The following is a 22,759-nucleotide window of genomic DNA, read 5'->3' on the forward strand; positions in this document are numbered from 1 at the left end:
TGTAATAAGATGAATGTATTTGCTTTTTGACTCAGCGTTTACGGATTTTGAATTCACAGATGCTTCCGGCTAAAGAGTGTGCTTGTGAAATAAATGCCAACATTTAGGCAAATCTTGCTCGGGAATAGATACTTTTTTTTTTTTTAAAAGAACAGATGATTTTAGATGATTTAAGCTGGTTTTGATTATTTTTCAACAAAGTGACTGACACTGAGAGAATAGCTCTTTGGATCAGGCTACAATACTGTTGTTCTAATTGACTGTTCTAATTGAAAAACATACCACACATTTCCGTTCCTGATTAGACTTTTTCATTTTAATTTCAGTTTTGTAAGACATATTGCATAGAAGAATTTTTGTCATTTTGAACACCACTGGTTAAACCTTTTTGTGTCTACTAACATATTTCTCCCCCTTAGATCCGCCTTCAGGTGTACTGACTGTACCAAACGTTAGGGGGCGCCAACCTCCGGATTCTGTTTCCCGTTAGCCCGTCAAGCGACAATATCCGAGCCCTGACATTGCGACGATGGAGGCTGTTATGGTTTAGACTAGTCTGCACTGAAAGCAGAAACTGCAAGTTTGGGAGCTCTGTTATGACAACGTATGCAGTTTGTGCAGGTAAGGAATTAAATAGCTCTCCTGGCTGGCTAAGACACGTTAGCGTCTTTGCAAAGTTGGCCTGTTAGCCAGTTCAGCAAGCTAATGTCAACGAAGAGGCTAAATTATCGAACATTAGCTAGGCTAGCTAGTAACGTCAGATCAACTACAACGTAGTCGAAAATAACTCAGAAGTGGTCATGTGGCATTGTTAGTTTTTTCTTATATTAACAATAGTCTTTTGATTTATTTAGCAAGATGGATTTGTAAAACTAAAGCAAGTCAGCAGCTAACTTCAGCTAATGTCATCAAAAAGATGAGGAAGATGTTTTGATACTAATGCTAGCTAACGCTAGCAGGCTATTCAAATCAAGATCCGTTTCCTGGTTGGGACTCCTTTGCTTTTTACCGATCCAAGGCGTGGATAAAACGTTAATCATTGCTTCAGTTCGCTTAAGAAAAAACAAAAGACAAAACACAGTAGGTATTTTACATATGCTATGTTGTTTTAACTGGAGAAAGGGGAATGAAACGCAAGAAGCAACATAAACATCTGGGTTGTTTAATGTCAGCTAACCACAGTAGACTCTTTTACTAAAAGGTCTTTATTTAGCTTTGCATGCAGGTTTCATTTGACAGTTGGCTTACAATTGCAAAATTAATCTTTTCTATTGTTTTATATCATGCCATGTCTAGCCTCGTGAGATTATGAAAATACACTCGTTAATCTGGTGGAAGTTGAACAGTTTTTCTCTGTTAGGAGTGTAACACTTAGATAGTTTTGGCCGTATAAACTTTCAAGAATTAAATTGAAGAAATAGTGTAATAGCAGTTTTTCCGGATTGCTATGTTAAGTTGACTGCTGTATTTGTGTTTCTGCAGGTGGAGGCAGGTGGTGCGAGTAGAAAGCATTATACATCAACAGCATGTACTCCGAGTGGCGCTCGCTGCAGTTGGTGGTGCAGAGTGACCAGGGCCACCTCAGCGTTCTGCACACCTATCCCACAAGTGTGGGCACAGAGGTGGCAAATGCTGTGGTCAAGCCTCTGGGCACAGCTGTAAGCCCCGTTGCCACAGAGAACATCCTTAAAACAGACAAAGAGGTGAGTGGTCTACACTATTGATTAGATTTTCAATGATGTCATTTGGAATCATCAATGCCAAGCAGCGACTTCATCATCAAGCTGTCAGTTTGAAAACTCTTCAGATGATCTATGGGGGAGATAGGCCCAAAAACTTGAATAAGAAAAATATCTAATTTAAAATGAGAGTGCCAGTTAATTTTACTGCTGTCATCACATTCAAATGTCTACATTCTGGTAGCTTGTTATTTTCTTCTGTATTGTACACTTGAGTGATGTTTCAGCAGGACTGGTAGACATTTCTTGGACAAACGCCATCTCTATGTTGGCCTCGTTGCCCCTTTTGTCGTTGTGCTAAATCTTCAGAGCGCTGTGAGTTTGCTTTTTCTCTGAAACAGGAATTCCAAAAGGATCTTTTTGTAATTTAGATTAATTCATCATGACATTTATACTGACCAGCTTCACTTTTTTATGTTTAAATCATGGCACAATGCTACCACCCCTAGTATGTGTATAGGCATACACTTCACATGGAGTTTTTTTCCCTCATGCTGTTAGTCAATGAAAGTTCCATTAGGCCAAATCCCTAGGGCTGTCCTATATCTTTGACCTTTGTTTTGTAGCGAGTCTACCATGTAAAAGCTACAAAGATAGCTTTTTCTCTCTCTGCTATAGGCTTCATTGTGAAACAGAGTAGACATGGACAGATGACACCCAGTTAAAGTATGCTTATGTTTTCTACGTGTTGTGCATTTATTGATCTGCAATATTTCGGTTGCCTATTTTATATCTCGAACTACTTGACAAGCACAACACATGCTATGTATCAAGATATATGCAGTCTTTTATGGGGATGCCCTGACCCATTGGGAAGGCTCTTGACAAGCTAATTCAAACCATTTTTTGATGGTTTGCTATTAAAAACCAGATAACTTTGTTATTTTTTGTGTGTGCAAGCTGTACAAGAATGAGCTGTCAAAGAATTCCCCCTTCATGGTGAAAAAAAGGACAAAATGATACTAGAACATCAGCCAACACACAGTGAGGAAGCAGCTTCAATTAATGATGTGACAGCCTGTCAGGAAGGGATGTGAGAGGAACTGTGTTGGGTGCACAGTATATCTGAAGTGCTGCAGCTGCAGATAGACTTCTCACTACTGATCCAAACCAACGTCTCTATTAATGCTAGCAAATTTCTGCAAAATTTTGCAGGGAATTGTTAAAGAGAGTTTTTTTTTTTTTTGTTTAGGCTGAGGTTAGTAGAATTGTGCAGCCTTCTAAATGGTGGAAACATTATTTTGGATAGCATTAAGTTGTTGCAGTTACTGATTAAATCAAGATTGGGATCAGGATTATGGGCAAGAAAACATCCCGTGACTTTACTGTCATGTTTTATGGTGGTGCAATGATGTTTATATAAAACACTGCCATTTTATTCATCACCTTTTAACTTTCAGCCTGTTTTTGATTGAACAAGAGATGATGAAACATGTAAAAAAAGATGAACCGTATGTGTTTTATTTGTGTTTTATTGCTGTCATCTTGTTAACTTAAATCTTTGTCCTTCATTTTTGAGACAGTTTTATGAGAAGTGTGAAAGTCCTCATGATGACTCACTTGAGATAGTTCTCACTGCCAGAAAAAAAAACAGTAGCATATTGAAAAATAGTTTATTTTAATGTGGAGTGTTTATGGGACCATCCCACATCTGTATGCTGCAAAGCCAAATGCTGCTGCAAACCCATTGCTCATATCTAACAATAATAATAATAAAAAAAAACACTCTGGTCCCCAGGTCAAGTGGACCATGGAGGTACTGTGCTATGGCCTGACCCTTCCTCTAGAAGGGGACACTGTCAAGCTGTGTGTGGATGTATATACAGACTGGATGATGGCCCTGGTGTCGCCGAGAGACTCCATGCCACAGCCTGTGGTGAGGGAGCCCAATATGTACGTTCAGACCATTCTCAAACATCTGTACAACGTCTTTGTACCAAGGTATGTGAAAGAAGTTCTGATGAGCCTTAATCTTGATGCCCTTATAATGTACTTAAATCTTTAACTGTCAATGCTGCTGAGAATGCCAGCTGTTTGTGTTTGCAGTTTTTTTTGGCCAATTAAATGGGCCGACTTTATGCAGCCAGCCATATCTGCAGTGCAGGCGGCCTTCTGACGGTGGCGTAGTAATGCTTTTAATAATCTGTGTACATTTACTTTTTAAAAAATGAATAAGTGTAGTGCAGACCGTATGCTGGATTTATCAATTTAAGCACGCAGAGACATCACAGACATAAAAGTGATATATGTTTATCGAAGTTAATGAGCTTTCTGTGTCATTTGTTATTATTGTACGAATGTATTTTATCAGATGAAGACATTAAATCATTAACTCAAGCATTAAATAATTGGCCATTGAAAAGCCCAAATTGGTTGACCACTAGCTTAAAATACAGTGTTTTAACTGCGTCTGCTGTCTCTTGTCTCATTGCGGCTTTTTTTTATCCTCCAATTTCAAACTCAACTGTGCGTACCTCCAGGCCTGAACAGCATAGTCTGAACCACATCAGGCTTTGCCAGCAGGTACTGACTGCTGTCCAGAAGTTGGCACGAGAGTCTGTTTCCATGGTGAGAGAAACCTGGGAGGTGCTGCTGCTTTTCCTGCTTCGCATCAATGATACATTGCTTGCACCGCCCACAGTTGGAGGTAAACCCACCCCAAATTATTTACCCAGTTACCACTCAGCTATTGGTTGTGATGGTTAACAATGATCTTGTTTTGCTTTTTGTTGCAGTGGGTGTAGCAGAAAAATTAGCAGAGAAATTGATGTCTGTGCTGTTCGAAGTGTGGCTGCTTGCGTGTGCCCGCTGCTTTCCCACGCCGCCATATTGGAAAACCGCACGAGAAATGCTGGCCAACTGGAGACATCATCCTCCTGTTGTAGAGCAGTGGAGCAGAGTGGCTTGTGCTCTTACTTCCAGGTAAGAGTAGATTTAGTTTCATGTTGTTTTAGATTTAGGGCTAAAACTGATCTCATAGAAGTTAGCAGCAAAGACAAAGTTACAACGAGAAGAGAACTAAACACATGTTTATGACTTCACAAATGATGATTGTAAAAAGTCTTTTTTTTAAATGTCCATATTATTTACTAACTGTAATAATCTGTGTATTCTTGTCCCCAACTACAACACAGACTTTTGCGGTTTACCCATGGTCCATCCTTCCCACCTTTTAAAGTTGCTGATGATGATGCCAATTTAATTCCTTTAGAGATGGACAATGACTGTGTGGCACAGACATGGTATCGCTTTCTTCACATGATCAGGTATGTGATACCTCAATATAAATACATTTATCTCAACATCTTTGTATGTTTTAAGTGGAATTTTGGAAGTTTTCGATTTGCTCTTGTACCTTAAGAAAAGGATTTTACATAAAAGTTTTATCATGAGTAGTTTTATGATTTTCTGTCGTCTTTTACATCCTTCTTGTATATATTTATTCTTCAACTCACTTATTTCTCTCTTCTTTCACTTTAAGTGGAAGCTGTAAGCTTTTTGCAAATTGAATTAATATACTTAATTCCCTTTCTTTTTTTTCCAGCAACCCAGTGGACCTGAGCAACCCTGTGATAGTGAGCACCACTCCAAAGTTTCAAGAACAGTTTCTGAACACGAGCGGAATCCCTCACGAAGTGGTATTACATCCGTGTTTGAAACAGCTTCCCCAGATCTTCTTCAGGGCAATGAGAGGGGTTAGCTGCCTCGTGGATGCCTTCTTGGGTAAGAAGATGCGAGTTAAAATGAAAAGCTCAGCTGTGTGACATTGAAGACTTTGGTTTATGAGTAAATAAACTTTAGTGTAAATGTCAAAATTAAATCATTAAACAAGGCATTGAGGTTTTTCACCATACAAAAGAAGTGTCCATTTGAAAGGGTAAAAGCAGACTTAGGCTACGTTCAGACTGCAGGCCTTGATGCTCAATTCCGATTTTTTTGTGAAATCGGATTTTTTTTGTGAGGTCGTTCACATTGCAATGAAATAAGACCTGTATTTGGCCTGCTGTGTGAACGGCTTACCGCCCCATACTATCCCGCATGTGCAGAAGAGCGTACGATGACGTCATACGTGCCCAGTGTTTGCGGAAGTAAACATGGATGGTAAGAGTAGGAATGCATATATTGCGATTTTAAAGTTGTTGTCCAGCCGGAGCCAACACATTAATCACGGCATAATTTTAAAGAGGATATTAAAAAGAAAAATGAGCTAGGCTTTTGGCCCTGGCCTTTTGTGGGGCAGTGGCATCGTCTATCAAAAGACACGTTTGGGTGCGTCGTCGTAGCCAGGAGTGGTGGGACTAATGTGAGCGGCTTTTTTAAGACGCGTAGGTCGGATAAATGCGGTCTGGCCGTTCAGACTGCATTCGCATGGCAAAAGATCAGATGCGTATCGGAATTAGGACCACATATCCAAGTGGCCTGGATCGGATTTGAAAAAATCCGATCTGTGCTGTTCAGACTGTCATGAAAAGATCAGATACAGGTCGCATGGGGCCAAAAAAATCGGATTTGGGTCACTTCAGTGTGCTGTCTGAACGTAGCCTTAGTGGTTGTTTTGATCTAAAGCACACTTAAAATTTGTTGAAAGTTAATTTTCATGCTGTTTTAAAATCAAAGTACGATTAAAGGTGATATAAGATAAGATGCATAATATTTGTTATTATTAGAGGAAAGAGTTAACTGCAAAACACTGAATCATATTACCGTTTTACAGCAAATCCAAGCATGATCTTTTTAGGAAGTTTTTTTCCTCTTTACAGTTGTCATTCTGGCTCAACCCCTAAATAATGGACAAGGAGACTCTTAATTAGTATACCTTTTTAAATATCTGAATAGAAACATGTTGGTATTTATTTTTCTCTTTACACTGTAGGTGTCTCTGTTGAAAAGAGAGATGTACGGGATGTACGGGTGTTCACTTTTTGTCCAGTGCTGCTCTCTCATGGTACAGACATCAGCTGATACGTCATGTAATGAGATACTTTGGGCATTTGGTTTGTTTTTTTGTGGTGATGATATTAAAGGTCCAGTGTGTAGGATGTAGTGACAATTGTAAACAAATGAATATCCCCACCTACTCCCAAAGTATGGTGGCCACAAACTTGAAATGCCTGCGCTTGAGTCTGCGTTTGGTTTCACCTTTTGAGCTACGGTAGTACCGGGGAGGGCCTTCTTAAGTGTTTCTGGATAAGAACCGTTCTTTCTAAGGTAATGAAAACGCAACCAACCTAATTTTCACACAAAATTCTACTTTGATCAAAATCTAGCTATGAATTTTACATTGCATTTCTGCAATTGGCTTCCTCTAAATGTTACACACTGGAACTTTATGAACTGTGGGTAGTCTTGCATCTGCAAAATGAAATATCCCACATACTTGACTAAACTGCAAGATCATCAACAAGGGGACTCCTGCAGGCATAAAGAGTCAATCAAGATTGATGCACATCAATGATTGTGATTCGTACCTAATGATTGTCTTGCATGTCTATGAATGAAAACTGTCTTTGATTAACTCACAGTCTCTGATGCCAAATCATTTTCTTTTGTCTTCATGTCATTTACTGAGACTAATTGAACCCAACGCCACTGCTTTGAGAGGGGGGAAAAAAAGCTAAAACTGCCCCACTTACTTTACCTTCTTGTCAACAGGTATATCACGTCCCAGGGCGGACAGCGCCCCGCCCACCCCAGTAAACAGAATGAGCATGTCCCCGCCGCCCTCCATTGCCAACACTACGCCCCCTCATAGTCGCAAGCAGCGGCATGCAGGGGTCACCAAAACTACAAGCAAGAGTTCAACTGTAAGTGCAAGTGTTACAGAGCCATTACATTTCATTGGTGTATGGATGGGAAATAAAATCAAGGTTTGAAGTCATTATTAGATGTGGGTATATAAACTGAACTGAGCTGATAATATTTTTATGAACTGTTGTTGACTTTTTTTTTTTTTAGTACAGTAGCCTGGCTGACGAGTCCCCATCTCGATGAGATGGTGGTCTGGGAACTAGGTGTGCATTTTCTCGTATTTGAGGCGTGGTTTACGAATGCCTAGAGCCGTTTATTCGGCGCTACGAATGTCTATCAAATGGCGTCTGGTTCTTCCAATGCTGCTTTGCGCGCGATTCATAGCCAATTGTATCACTTATACCAGATGACGTATGTAGAGCGACAGAAATTTGACGAGGAAGAAGAAGAACGTTGCTCTTTTTTAAAAGTAAACTTGCGTTCTAAGCTACTTAAAACACTTTCTAAGGCTGCATCGAACGGTAACGTTGTGTCCGCTGCCATGTTGGATTAACACTCTACAAGCTTCGGTGTAGCGCATAGACGTCGTCATCGTCTTGCTGCCCCCCCCCCCCCCCCCCCCCTTCTATGATTGGTTCCCTAACTCAGGCAAAAATAAGGGCGGTGGTTTCCAGGCTGCCTTTGCAGTGTGAATGAAATCGCGCACAAAGTAGCATGGGAATTCCCAGGCTATTAGTACAGTGCACTTGTTAGAAAAAGGGGGGTCTTACCTCTTAATTCTCATTTAACGTGAAAAAGTGTTAAGAAATCATCTTTTCATCATCTTTGCTCGTGATCTGTCAGTGAAACTAATAAATCTCAACCAAACATCCCACCCCACCCCACCCCACAGGGCAGTGGCAGTCAACCAACCAAAGCATCCCAGCAGCAACAGCAGCAGCAAACGTCGTCCTCCCCGACTCTGCTTTCGAGCCCCAACCAGAGTGGTTGGGAGTCTCGGCCACTGCCAGCCCCAGCGCGGCCAAAGGTCAACAGCATCCTAAACCTGTTTGGCCAGTGGCTTTTCGATGCTGCTCTGGTGCACTGTAAGCTGCACAGTGGCCTCAGCCGAGACCCCAGCATGACCGGTAAGAGTTGGAAATGGTGGTGAATAGAATTTCTGTTAATGCATGGGCAAGTGGGTGTTATGTTGCTGTTCATTACTATGTGTTTCTTGTGGAGGTTTGTGTTTTTAGTGTTGTTTTTTTATTTTACTGTACGTCGTTGGGATATCGTTTCCTTTTTTTCACCATTTTCTCGGGAACTTTGTTGTGCCTTTCTGTGTGTTGGAGGGCTTGGTTAGAAGTGGCCTTGAAATGAGATTCCCATCTGATTTTTAAACCATCTACATCTGCCAACTATCTAAACCTGGATAAATTTGTATACGGGCTAAAACTGTTCATTAAGGATTTATATGCAGTCATTTTATTGGTAAACCACCAATTGAGCGCTCTGTGACAGCATATACAGAACTTTATACTTTAAATGGAATTGGCTCTTCATTTATATCTCTCTTTTTGGTGTAGTGTCCTGCACGTGTCTACCATGTCTGATTGAATGTCAAAGAGTTGTAATGGGTCAAACGTCATGTATTGAGGAGAACAAAAGCACAATTCATGCCTGATATGAATTGAACCCAAAATATTGGATCTGCTTTGATTTTGTCTCTCTCCACTATTTCTGTTATCTTGCAGCCTCTTTTATCCAAATTCTCCTTTCTTATAAATCTTGTAAGTAGGAACGGCAGCTTTTTTTTCCTCACTTGATTTGCGTTTCTTGACAAATCTTCCTGCTTTTCAGTTGAATTCCTCATTATCATTGCCATTATCACCATCGTTTTATGTCCCCACTCCTCATATATAAAAGTTCTCCAGCGTTATTTCAGCGTTTTTACAAAGGTGATGAAATGGATTTCCCCAACTGACCATTTGTCTCAACCATAATGTTGCCAGTTTGTGACAATGCCACCGCATTTTAAGTTGTTTTCCTTTGAGTCATGCTAATCCTTACTATTGCGTTTCAGACCCCAGTTCAGCATTAATTTAATTTTCCTTTTTTTCCTTTTGTATTTTATTTATGTGTTGTCAGTTTACTTGAGTTGTGATTTTATTAGTTTGGTGCCTCAATGCATGAAGTGAACGATCTGTATCTTGAATGACAGTGATATAATTGCCACATTGAGGAAGCTGACACAGGGACTTTGCTTTGTGGATATGCTACAGTGAATGACACATTTTAGCACAAGCGCACTACACTTTGTGACAGTGATAGGTGGAACTTGTACGTCAAACTCTTTGTGTCAGAGTTTCCTTTACTGAATGCTTTTAAAGGATGTGAGTGTGTGTTTGCAGTCATTGAAGTCTCTCTTGTAATAGTGATTAAATGTCTGCTTTTTGTTGCTTTTATATATCAAATTTCTAATGTTTTACCTTTAATTGTGCACATTGTAGATATATCTACGTTTGCCTGTTTCTCATACATGCATGCATGCAATTGACTCCCAACACAATTCAGGGTCCTTTCATTCTCTGTCTCTTCCTGCTCCCTACAGCAATAGCCACTCAGGTTGGTTTGGAGCTGAGAAGAAAGGGTTCCCAAATGTCCACTGACTCCATGGTGCCCAACCCATTATTTGATATTAATGAGTTCCCAGAGAGCTATGAGGCAGGACGAGCCGAGGCCTGTGGGACTCTGTGTCGCATCTTCTGTAGCAAGAAAACCGGAGAGGAGATTCTACCCGTTTACCTGTCCAGGTGATGTTTTATTTATTTATTTTTTTTCTTTAATGATACAAAATTCTCACCCAGTTGTATGAGCCTAACTATAGTAGTATGATTCTAGTGTCAGAAGAATATAATGATTGAAACTACATGAAACTGCACCTAGGATAGACGATAATGTACCGTTCCTCATCTCTGCCTGCAGGTTCTACATGGTCCTGATTCAGGGACTCCAGATATCGGATTTCATCTGCCGACCAGTTCTGGCTTCTATCATTCTCAACTCTTCCTCTCTCTTCTGTACTGACTTGAAGGGCATCAATGTTGTCGTGCCCTATTTCATAGCAGCTCTGGAGACTATTGTGCCAGACAGGTTAGACAGTTGGCTTCTCAAAGCAATTTTAGATTATGAAAGATTTTCTTCTTTCACCTCTGATGTGCCTCATTGTGTCGTGTGCTGATTGATTGAGAAAAACAACTCCTACATCTCTTAGGGAGCTGTCCAAATTCAAGATGTACGTAAATCCCACCGACTTGAGGAGAGCTTCCATCAACATTCTTCTTGCCATGCTGCCGCTGCCACATCACTTTGGCAACATCAAATCGGAGGTAACTGCTTCAGTGTCTCGTACTTATTCACATTAAAAACTGTCCTTTCACATAAAAAATGTGCTTAAAATGTGCCCACACCTATGCCATAATCTTGCATAATCCATAACATTTATGTTGACTGATCAAAACTGATATTAATGCATAACATTTTCTCTGTAATGACCTTTCAATACATGTTGAAGATGCACATTCATTCTGAATTTTTAAATCAACACTAAAAACCCACCTTTATTTGCTACATTACAGTATATCCTCAAAAACTAAAGCTTAGGTTTGGTCAATTGAGCCATTGCAATCCTCCCATTACTGTTTTTTTTTTTCATTGCATTCTTTGATAATTAAAAATTTAGAATATCTGATTTTAATGATTTAGTTATATTTTAATGTTTAGAATAGATTTTTGTTTATTTTATACAGTGTATTGGGGCAATGCCACATTGTGTTTCTGCATTTTGAATAAAAAATGGATTATTTCCATAGATGCCTGTTGGAATGGTGTTGGTCAAATATTAAAAGATTTATATAGTATATATAGATAGATAGATAGATAGATAGATAGTGAGATCAAACAATATCAGAGGAAGAAACAGGAGAAATGATGTGATGAGTATGCCATTTCTATTTTTTTGTCATGCACCTGTTGTGATTGGAAAAAACAAAATGACTGTCATCTTAAATAATTGTTAACAGATTATCTAATAGTTCTAAAATGTGTACTAACAAACTTCACTAACTTTGTGTGCTTTAGGTGCTTTTGGAGGGGAAGTTTAATGAGGAGGATGGGTGGCCCCATGACCAGCCTGTGTCATTCTTATCCTTGAGGCTTCGCCTTGTCAATGTCCTCATAGGGGCGCTGCAGACTGAGACTGACCCCACCAACACGCAGCTCATCCTGGGTACAGACTGACATCTTCATCTTCTACACTTTATCTAGTTATTTTTGCCTGCCAGTATTCGGTGTATAAACACTTCCTTTTTTTCCTCTTTCAGGTGCAATGCTGAACATTGTTCAAGACTCAGCCTTGTTAGAGTCCATAGGTGCACAAACTGAAACAGTAAGGCTCAGATCACCTCTGTTTACCTATAAACAATTAAGATTTCTTACTGTTGGACCTGGCCTGGACATCAGGATTGCTAATCTTCTTGTGGATGCAGGGCAGTGTAGACGGGAGCCACGTGGCACTGAGGAGTCAGAGTCACAGTCGTACCAACAGTGGTATCAGCTTCACCAGTGGAGGCAGCACAGAGGCCACCAGTCCTGACTCTGAGCGTCCCGCACAGGCTTTGCTCCGAGACTATGGTAAGACATACAGCTGCTCAACAGATGCTAATATCCCGGTCTTTGGGGAATTAACACAATAATGCAGCTTTGGTCAGATGTTGCTTAACAGGCTTACGGCAGGATTGTTAAAAATGTTAACTGCCTGCTTGCTAATTTGCACAAAGCATGAAAGTTAATAAATTAACTTGTTTGTTCTTTATAGCTAACGTGGTTAAAGTGGTTTGCAGAGTTAAGAAGCGCTGGGTAAAATGTCTTTGTAGGTGATTCATTTGTTTGCTGTGATGCTGTTATTTGGATTCCCCAAACTTTTTCTTATTAAGAGATTCTTCAGAAATGTAGTAGTCTTTTCCTCTGCAGGGCTGAGTGATGTTTGTGATTAAATAGGCTTTTTGTAGCTTTAAGTCGCTAATTGGCAAGTATGTCAACCAGGAAACTGGAGGTGAGCTTGCAGGGCTCTTGTTCTAAATTAGTTTTAGTGCATATTACTTTTTTTTTTTTTTTTTAACAGTTTCTTGCCATCTATATAGTTGATCAAACAGAGTAGTTGGTAGGCGAATTGTGAGCGCTCACTTCTATCATATTCTATCGTTTACACCTCTTTAAGCCATGGCCACAATATGTGCCTACTAGCTATTTATAGGAAATTCAACAGCATAATTAGTGTTAAGTAATTCTAAAGTAATTTTAAAAAAGGAAATATATATATATATATATATATATATATTTCCTTTTTTTCCAGACAATATTATGTTGTTGGCATCGCTCAGTCTTTATTTCATATCTTTAATTCTTCAATTTACACATACACGACTCAGTATTGTGTGCTGTGCTATCTTTAATCTTTCCTAATGCATGTTGTCAGTGTCTAGAATTATTTACTAACTGATAATCCAGTTCATTTGTCTTGTACAATTTTATGGCTTTGTTGCCTTAATCCTGCATTGCTCTGTTCTTTGCGGTGTTTGGTATTTCGGGGTGTTATATGGTTTAGCTCTTCCAGATACTGCGGCAGGCCTGCTGGTGCGCAGCATCCACCTGGTCACGCAAAGACTCAACTCCCAGTGGAGGCAAGACATGAGCATTTCACTTGCTGCCCTGGAGCTGTTAGCTGGACTTGCCAAGGTAAACATTATAGAAAGTGGAGCAATCTGCAGTCACGACATACTGGCCAGGCCCTGGTGTGGCCATTGTGCATGTTCCGCTTTACCCTTGTGAATCACACAGGTCTCAAACAGCCTTAGTTTTTTTAGCCACTTTAAACAATGCAGCACACATTTATAAAGCATCACGCTTTTACAGGGACACTGCAAATTAACCAAAGAAATTCAATAAAGCAGGTTCATTTAAAGTCTAGGCTTATTACTATGGTACCTTTATCCTGTAACTAGCTTCTTATGACATATTAACTTAACATTAATTCCTTTTTATGTAATTTCCTTGAAAAGTCTGAAAATTCAAGGTTCATTATGAGGGCGTTGCCAGCAAGTGAGAGCTTTTATCAAGTCTCATAGTTCCCAAAAAAGCGGGAAAATTCTTGACAGACTGCACTTTCTTTGCCTCTTAAAGACTGTACAGTCTATTTTGAATAACCCACCTCCACTAGAGACACAATTGTCTGCATAGTATATTACTAAAAAAAAACGTAACATAAAACAATTTAACATAAAAAGTCAAATACAACATATAGTGTCCTTTTTTAATAAATTGGCACCATTTCCAGAGGTCTTTTTTAAATATTTACCGAATAAACAATTGAAATGATCTTGCGTGTCTTTTTGTATGTTTAATCAGGTAAAGGTGGGAGTAGATTCTGCAGACCGTAAGCGAGCCGTCAGCTCTATATGTGGATACATTGTGTACCAGTGCAGCCGTCCAGCTCCTCTACAATCCAGGGACCTCCACTCTATGATTGTGGCTGCCTTTCAGTTTCTGTGTGTGTGGCTCACAGAGCACCCTGACATGTTGGATGAAAAGGCAAGTTTTAAGACTTGGATATATTTTTAAATTTAGAAGATTAGTACTTTGTTTAAGTTATTATTTTTCTTTTTTTGGACTAGGATTGTTTGGTAGAAGTGCTGGAGATAGTGGAACTTGGAATCTCTGGCAGCAAATCCCGTCATGAACAGGAAGTTCGTCATAAAGGGGAGAAGGAGCACAATCCAGCTTCAATGAGGGTGAAAGACGCTGCTGAGGCGACTCTGTCCTGGTGAGCCTCTACATGGAATATCACCATTTGAAAAAGGATTTTGACATTTAATCTTAGCTGTTTAAATGCTGTGTCCCTGTTTCCACAGATGTTCTTCTGATCCTCTTCCAACATAAAATGTGTTCCACTCATTGACCCACGTTCTTCTATTTATATGCTTGCTTGTGTTCTCGTTATGTGTTCTCCTCAGTATCATGCAGGTGTTGGGGGCCTTCCCTTCTCCTAGTGGGCCTGCGTCCACCTGCAGCCTGCTGAATGAAGACACCCTGATTCGCTATGCCAGACTCAGTGCTACAGGAGCCAGTCATTTCCGCTATTTTGTCCTTGACAACTCGGTCATCCTTGCAATGCTGGAGCAACCTCTTGGCAATGAGCAGAGTGAGTGGCTTACTATCTGCCCATGCACCTAATATTATTTCATGTATTTAGAATATATATATATATATATATATATATACCTTTTAAAGGTTTACCTTTATGTACTAATTTACAAAATTTACAAATATGTAAATCAACAGCCAGTTGGCTATCTTAATCTTGGTAAATGAGAGCATATCTGTTCTCACAGATCCCAGTCCATCAGTGACAGTTTTGATTCGAGGGACAGCTGGAAGACATGTCTGGACCATGCAGCTCTTCCATCAACCAAGAGGCGCTCGTGCCAATCAGAGAGTGAGTTCACATTCTAGATAGCTGCATAATAGCTCAAATATTGTCAATGGCTGTGTAAAACTTCTCTTCCCATATCTGCTCCTCTGATATCACAACTTTGTTCTCTATCTGTCTGCTTCTCTCCTCCGTTAACAGATGTTTGTTCCAGAGGGTCGTCCAAAACCCAACAATGACGTGGGCATCAAATACAACGTCAAGCAAAGACCCTTCCCCGAGGAAGTGGATAAGATCCCGCTTGTTAAAGCTGATGTCAGTATTCCTGACCTGGACGACATTGTCAGTAGAGAGGTGAGAAAATGGCTGTCTGATGAACCGAGTGAATATACATGAATTTTATTACTAAATACACGCTAACTTAATATTTTTACAGGTTAAGGAGTACCAGGGCTGTTTGATGTTGTGGCTGAAATAAAGCCTTTATTGATCATATTTGTTATTGTACAAACCCAGGTGTGTTGTATGGGCTGGCAGGATGATTCAAGAGCTACAAGCTCACTGATGAGTAAATACCCCCACGTGAGTTTTTTTTTTTTGTAGAGAGATGGAATTTAACTTGGGTTTTTCTTGCAAAAAAAAGGGTCAAATCATCTGGTTTGGTGATGATCATTTTGTGTGCTTTCTTAATCCAGTGCATTGCTCTTGTTGTAATTGTTTCTTTTCCACCACCACAAACGTCAGTTTTGAAAACCACCAGAGAAATAATTTTAAAAAAGTGAACAGTTCAAGCTTAAAGCTGCTTTCGGCAGGTTTTCAAAATTCCGAGTCTAAAGTCAGAAAATTCGAACTGATAGAACTTTCAGGTCCCTCCCCCTCTGTGGACGAGGTTGTGCACGTGAGTTCACACCAGTGTGCGCGCACACAAGCTGGGGGCAGACTCACGCTCAGCATGGAAGACGTGGTTGGTGACTGTTCTGCTCAGATAATAGATAAATAATAAACCTAACGTGATTGGTTAAAAACAGCCGGGAGCGCTCGATTTTTGCAAGCACGATTACAGGCTTCAGAGGGAGCTACAGAATTCGGGATTTTTCCTAAACAGCCTATTTAATATTCTCCTTTCAGAATCTCATGACAGTTCAAGCTAATATGACAAAAAAAAAGTTGCAGGCGGCAGCTTTAAAACAAAAACAGGATTTATTCAAGGGCATTGGCACTGGATTGGATTCGATTGTGCAGGTTTAGGTTTGTAAGTTTTCTACTTGAAGCATTGATGATACAAGTGGTAAGTTTTCATATCAACTTTGAGAGGTGGCATCTGTCTGGGCAGAGGGACTTTCCCTGTGGGGGTAACGCTGAATTTTATGCAGACCGCTATTCATCAGACACAATATCCTTGTTTTAAAATCCTGTTGTCTCCTCTTTTGCAGCTTGAAATACAGCATGACAAGCTTCGTGTTCTGATAAGTAAGCAGATAGAGTATGAGAATGCTTTGGAGCGACACAGCGACGAAATCTGGAAGTCCAAGCTTTTCCCAGACCCACAGACGGACTGCAAACCCCCTCCACCGTCGCAGGAGTTCCAGACAGCACGCCTCTTCCTCTCCCACTTTGGTTTTCTGTCTCTGGAGGCACTTAAGGTTGGTTAAAAAAACATTTTTTTAAATATCGATTTATTAGAATATCTCTGAGATTTTAAGTGGTTTATACAAGCCTTCCATTGACTTTCTGTAAAGTTTAATGATTAGATTTTGCTCGTGATACTATTTAATTTCTATGAAATGAAGACAAATGAATAACAGCACAAATTTAGTAAAGGTTTTGTTGCATACACTTTGAGGAAGATGATTTAAATTGTACACGTATGTATTCATGATCGATAGGAACCTAACAACAGTCGTCTACCTCCTCATCTGATTGGCTTGGACTCGTCCTTGCCAGGATTTTTTGATGACATCAGCTACCTTGACCTGCTTCCCTGCCGTCCCTTTGACACAGTCTTCATTTTCTATGTGAGGGCTGGACAGAAGAGCAGCCCTGAGGTGAGGGAATACATGCTGACTGCTTTGAGCAAATCAGATATAGGATAGGGAAAATTAGTTGCAATATTCAATCATCTTCCTCCTAAAATGGTGAGTCTGTGTGTACATGCTCTATACTTTCCTTTATGACCTGCTATCTGATGCACTTCAGCCTTGGTGGGTTGTCAGTGGGCCTTTGGTATTTAGGGAGATTGACATTTGGTTACAAGACCTGCCTGAAAAGTAACAAGTGTTGACTTCTTTTACTATATTTGTATAACCCCCCCACTTTTCTTTCTTTATTTTATTTGATCCATCAGATCTTGAGAAATGTTGAATCATCAGCTAGCGTCCAGCCCCACTTTTTGGAGTTCTTGGTGTCCTTGGGCTGGCCTGTGGATGTGGGACGACACCCAGGATGGACAGGACAACTAGATACAAGCTGGTCCCTGAATTCCTGCTCTGACAACAATGATATACAACAAGGAGGTAAGCTACCAATTCTACAATTGCATTAGATGTAGGGATAATTTGGATGAATTTACATTAAAGCAGCCGCTGTTTATATACCTGCCTGAAATTAGTAGTGCTGTAACTAAGCCTGAATTTTTTCCCCCCCCTCATTTAGAGGAACTAGCTACTCCTGACGACACGGGAGGCTCAGTTTACAACGGAGAGAAGAAAGTTTTATACTATGCCGATGCTCTGACTGAGATTGCCTTTGTTGTTCCGTCTCTGACTGAAAATTCTGGTCTGTAATCACTAGTTTGAATATGAATTCACAGATATCTGAGGCTCAGTGTGGCATAACGAATTGACAGATTGAAATTTGTTTTGCAGAGGAGTCATCAGTGCACAGTGACTCCACAGTGGAGGCAGACACCAACACAGACCCCATGCCTGGTATGCTCAAACAACCCAATCTTACACTGGAACTGTTCCCTAGCCATTCTGACAACATGGAGTCTGCCAAAAAGGTATTGTTGTGTTTATGTAAACTGTATGCTGGCAGCACTGATTCTGATTTGTGTTTTGTATGTCGTGTTTGCTTAAACTCGTCCTGTTTTGGCAGCTGAGTCCTTTGGTGAAGACAAAGAGGTCATCGACTGGAAAGTCTTACCCCCAACTGGGCCCTGAGACGAAGGTGTTTGTGGTCTGGGTGGAACGCTTTGACGATATTGGTGAGTTTTATAAACCTCCATAACACTAAGATGTTGCTTAAAGAAGGTGTTTCTCAAATACACGATGTGGTTGTGTACTAAATGAACTGCGGTGCCTGTATGTTATTGTTTTCAGAGAACTTCCCGTTATCTGATCTCTTGGCGGAAACCAGCACGGGCTTGGAGGCTAGCATGAGCAACAGCACTTCCTGCAGGTATTCAGAAGTTAACACTCAATGCACTTTGGCACCAGCATAAAGAACGTGTGGTTTGTGTACTGGTTTTGGTCAGGTGCAAAAAGGAAGAAAGAAAAAAAAAGAACTGCTAAACTGAATTGTGGCACAACGTGCAGCGCAAACAGGAAGTTTACATGCAATGTGTGCAAACGCTGGCAGAAAAAGGGAAGTGTGGCAGAGTTGACAATTGTTCTGAGGGCGAAGTGTCCTACATGCAAATTTGTCTTTTCAGAAAAATTATGTGGTTTTTTTTTAGTCAGTCTTTTTAATGTTCTAAAATACTTTAGGTGAGACGCAATGCTGTGAATGGTTGTTATCTGAAGATGTGTTCCAATAATACTCAACTATCTGTTTAATCAGTGACAGGAAAATACCTAATGTATCTGCCTGTTATCTGGTGTTGTTTCATATTTACTTTCAAACATCTTGACACTTGCACTTATTGAATTATTACGTTTGTTATTAAGAAAATGTGTGTGTTCATAAAATTACAACAAAACTAAGCATTGAAGGTAAAAACATCCTAATGTCCCTCCTGCTCTAAAAGAGAAAGGCGGCATATGTTGCATTGGGTCTTAATGAGTTATCAAACTAAACAGAACCATGAATGCATGCAAAGTTTTAAACATGTTTTCCTTGCTTTTTATGTGTCGCCACATTCATTTGCTCAGCTCTGAGTCATTTGGTTTTGAATCATGATGAACTGTGGTGTTATTTTGTCTCTATAATCGTGTCAATTATACGTTTTATGCTCCCTCTGTTTGTCAAGAGCATTAAATGTTATTTTGTTTTAATATTTGATAGCCTCAATAGAGAGGCTGCTGTTTTGAGTCTATGTGCAGGGTTCAGTATCATTAAGGTTTAATGGTTCTTTTTCTCTTACCTTCCAGTACTTTAACGGTTTTGTTGAACTCACCATGTGTGCATCCGTCAGTTATCATGAAATGTACATCTGAAGATATTTACTGTAGCAGAAATGATTGTGGAGGTAGTTTTAAGTGTACAACTACAACACAAGCAAACTGCAATGATTATTGAGTATCTTCACCAAAACCTTTACCTCGAGTCATTATCCTTTCTAATTTACCCCAAAGCCAAGGATTTCTTTAGCCTTAAGTTGGTGGCAAATCACTTACAAGTGTCTTCTCCACCCTTTTGTAATTCCTGCTGCAGGTCAGGGTTACTAGAAAAGGACGTTCCTCTGATCTTCATCCATCCTCTGAAGACAGGACTGTTCAGGATCCGGTTACATGGAGCTGTGGGCAAATTTGGCATGGTGATTCCCCTCGTGGATGGGATGGTGGTCAGCCGCAGAGCCTTAGGTAACAGCTCAAATGGGGTCATTTAACTTGTCCTTTCTTCCTCCCCGCATCCTCTCTTTGCTTTTTATTCAGATTCATCTGATGCGTCAAAGAGTAAAATCCATTCACTAACTTTTGCATGGAATCAAATTTCTGTGTGGATGACGCTGCATGTAAGAAAACAATGAAAGTCGACCCTTTTGAGTGCATGTAATGCAACTCGTGGCCATCAAATAGCACAATTTATCTATGTTTTCCATTCTGACAACGCATAAAAGTACGAAAGTAGATTTAAAGTGAAACACTGTGAACATGCTTATCTGTAGCTATGCATTCATCTTGAACGGGATTCATCAGTTTTCTTCTTTTAAAGTCATTACATTTGAATGCCGATCAGCTTCTGTCTTTGTGTTCACCTCCCAGGGTTCCTTGTGCGTCAAACCGTCATCAGCTTGTGCCGACGGAAGCGCCTGGAAAGTGACTTGTACAACCCTCCTCATGTGAGGCGGAAACAGAAAATAACTGAGATTGTCCAGCGTTACCGCAACAAGCAACTGGAGCCTGAGTTTTACACCTCGCTCTTCCATGAGGTGGGGGAAGGAAAGCCTCACCTCTAACCCCCCTGTCCTGTCCCAACACTGGCTCACAAGCGCACACACACCACGCACTCTTATTCTCCCCGTATATACCATTTACAACTGTGCTTGCACACTCATACACACACTTACACACAGAATCTTTATATTTATACTGTACTATTTTGTTATTTATATGAATACATTATATCAACACTGTTTGCCTTTGACTCTGAGATCGAAGTGTCAAAAACCATGCCAAGGTGGGGGGAAAAAAAAAACTGCATTTCTGTGTTGCAGCTGCTCACTGGAGATCTGAATGGCTGAAGTTCAACAGTGACTGTCTCTACTTGTTTAGGTTCATGCTTTGTGGACAAAGAGTTCCTGCTTGTCTTTAAATGCAATACATTAGTAACACTGTTGGCCTTTCTGAACTTGTAAAAAGTTTGTTCTTTAAACCCTGTGATACGAGTGAATTTTCCCGAGGTTTGGTAATACAGTTGTGTCCAAAATCCAGATCTGCAAATCTGTTTTTTTGTCTCAATCAAACAAATTTACGTTTGGATTTTTTTGCCAAGGATATGAACACAGAAGCATCGTAATAATATTTCGCAATAGAACTTGCTTAAAAAGAAGAAATAAACCCATAAATAATCGAATTTACGACAAATCATCATCCACATCAACACACCTGCTCATGCCTGCTATAGTCTTCCTAGTGCGAGCACACATTTGGTCATCACAGCAGTCGGATGTCTCAGATAAGTTATAGGACTCCTGTGTGGTTTGACTGGATGCGGGTGTCATTTTTGACACCTGCGCTCTGTGCAAGGCCATCATATCGCACAACCGCCACCACGCTGTGTGTGGGTGTGTTTCTGTGTGTGTGTACATAGCTTTTCCTTTGCTCGTTCAGGCAGTCAGTTAACACTACAAGGATTCTAGGAGTCCTAAAAGCTCTGCATGTGGCATTTAAAAACGGGATTATGTAACTTTAAACAATGTCCCATTTGTCTTCAGAATCTCTCGGACAAGAAAACTTTAGAGTGAGTTTACCCTCAGTGCTCGAGTTTACTGATCTGGGAGCAGTTACAGAGCTCGTGGAGTTTGCACTTAATGTTTGCTGGGCTAATTTAAGATGACTACGGACAGATTTTAGGTTTGAAGTCTGTGCCACTACCAAACAGAAGCAGAACCATAGCACAGTTTAAAGTGTCTTGGTCCTCAAAGCTAAATCTATATGTTAAAGTCACAGGCCAGAATATTGTAGCGAACGGCATTATATAACTCATTTTGGCTGATCAAAGCTGCGATTTTTGTTTTTTTTTAAACCTAGATTAAGAATATTTAACTTGTTTGGAGTACAGGAATTTGCAGTTTTGCCTTCATAAATGTTTAAGTATCTTTCTTTTTGCTTCTAAAATCATTTCACTACTGTTCATTCACTGTACTTTGGTTTTGATTCAAGCCCTCTCACTGTCTGCCTGTAACAATGTGAATTTATTTATCACAGATATGGAACAGGGCAAACACTTTGACGTTTCTTTCATATATTGGAAAGTCTTAATGCACTGAGCACATTTTATGTTTGTTTTTTAATTTCCTTTGGTCACTCTACATTACTTTTTTTGTATTTTTGAGCATTGTGGAAGAAAAACCCTGCTGAAGAAAGAGTTTTATCTTGTGATACATGAATGAAGAAGAGGCGTTGTGGAGTTTTTAACCTATCATGTCTACTTGTGACTCACTTTTTACGACAGTGCTGTATGCACATGCCTTTTTGGAAGGACAGTACATTAAATATGTTTCAAAGAAACTGAATACAATCAGTCACACATTGTATCCTGTTACTCTTCTGATGTTTGATCGTATTTAAGGACTCGCCATGTACAGAAGTGGATGATATGTAAATATAAGATAGTGTAAGACATTTACAAGTTGTTTGTTGCATTCCTCCTTTGAGAAGACAGAAAAAATATGTATGTATGCAATTGTGTGTTGGGGGAACACAATGGGTATTGAATGTAACATTTATCAATTAAAACTATTATTGACATTTTAATTTTTTCTATTCCTAATACTTTTTCCACACAGGATGTAAGAAGGTTCGAATGTCCAGGCCTCATCTCTCCATAAGCAATTAGTTTGAGCCAAAAATGGTTTCGTATGAAATTTCTGTCATTCTTTTACAAACATTTGCACTGTCGGCAGTATGATTATGGCCTATTGTTTGGAAGGTAGTTTGGTCGAATCTGACTAGCGTCGAATCTTGCTTTTACAAGAAAACCATGTCCAAGTTTGTCTTTAAACTGCATCAGACCAGTTGTGATCGCATGATGCTGACGAAGACCTAGTGACAATTTTTGGATTTACTGGAAAGATGATCTGGATGATCTGGAGGTATCGGAGGCTGTGGCAGGAAGGCGAGATGTTTAAGGTACGTGACTGAGACAAAAATAACTCCTTGTTAAGAAATATGGGCGCACAACTTTTTGAGGATGGTCATTCAGC

At 39.9% G+C, this 22,759-nt stretch overlaps 1 protein-coding gene across 8 annotated transcripts; it reads left to right on the forward strand.

Moving 5' to 3' along the window:
• The first annotated feature begins 476 nt into the window (after positions 1–476).
• Positions 477–22,310, forward strand: LOC142390552 (ral GTPase-activating protein subunit beta-like). 8 transcript variants are annotated; one of them, XM_075476061.1, is made up of 33 exons: positions 477–621; positions 1,483–1,703; positions 3,478–3,680; positions 4,220–4,386; positions 4,475–4,661; positions 4,874–5,005; positions 5,284–5,462; positions 6,613–6,684; positions 7,392–7,543; positions 8,380–8,614; positions 9,221–9,256; positions 10,078–10,279; positions 10,452–10,619; positions 10,741–10,855; positions 11,607–11,754; positions 11,849–11,913; positions 12,014–12,158; positions 13,132–13,262; positions 13,932–14,114; positions 14,198–14,346; positions 14,537–14,724; positions 14,915–15,018; positions 15,154–15,306; positions 15,469–15,534; positions 16,386–16,595; positions 16,839–16,997; positions 17,297–17,465; positions 17,605–17,727; positions 17,817–17,953; positions 18,049–18,157; positions 18,273–18,351; positions 19,546–19,694; positions 20,097–22,310. In XM_075476061.1, exons 2-33 carry the CDS (start codon positions 1,527–1,529, stop codon positions 20,288–20,290), a joined length of 4,686 nt encoding a protein of 1,561 aa, XP_075332176.1. In that variant the 5' UTR covers positions 477–621; positions 1,483–1,526; the 3' UTR covers positions 20,291–22,310. The 8 variants fall into 8 exon arrangements, with proteins under 8 accessions (XP_075332176.1, XP_075332178.1, XP_075332179.1 ...); XM_075476063.1 differs by lacking the exon at positions 15,469–15,534; XM_075476064.1 differs by lacking the exon at positions 15,469–15,534 and having other exon boundaries at positions 13,141–13,262.
• Positions 22,311–22,759: the final 449 nt, after the last annotated feature.

This window comes from Odontesthes bonariensis, chromosome 10, assembly GCF_027942865.1.
Source record: "Odontesthes bonariensis isolate fOdoBon6 chromosome 10, fOdoBon6.hap1, whole genome shotgun sequence".
Lineage (NCBI taxonomy): Eukaryota > Metazoa > Chordata > Actinopteri > Atheriniformes > Atherinopsidae > Odontesthes > Odontesthes bonariensis.

Excerpts from the sequence above, each read along its gene's own strand:
- LOC142390552 (XM_075476061.1), top strand. The coding sequence starts at position 1,527 with ATGTACTCCGAGTGGCGCTCGCTGCAGTTGGTGGTGCAGAGTGACCAG. Across the intron at positions 11,755-11,848 it reads CAACACGCAGCTCATCCTGG|GTGCAATGCTGAACATTGTT; the intron begins GTACAGACTGAC and ends TTCCTCTTTCAG. Across the intron at positions 16,596-16,838 it reads TGTCTCTGGAGGCACTTAAG|GAACCTAACAACAGTCGTCT; the intron begins GTTGGTTAAAAA and ends CATGATCGATAG.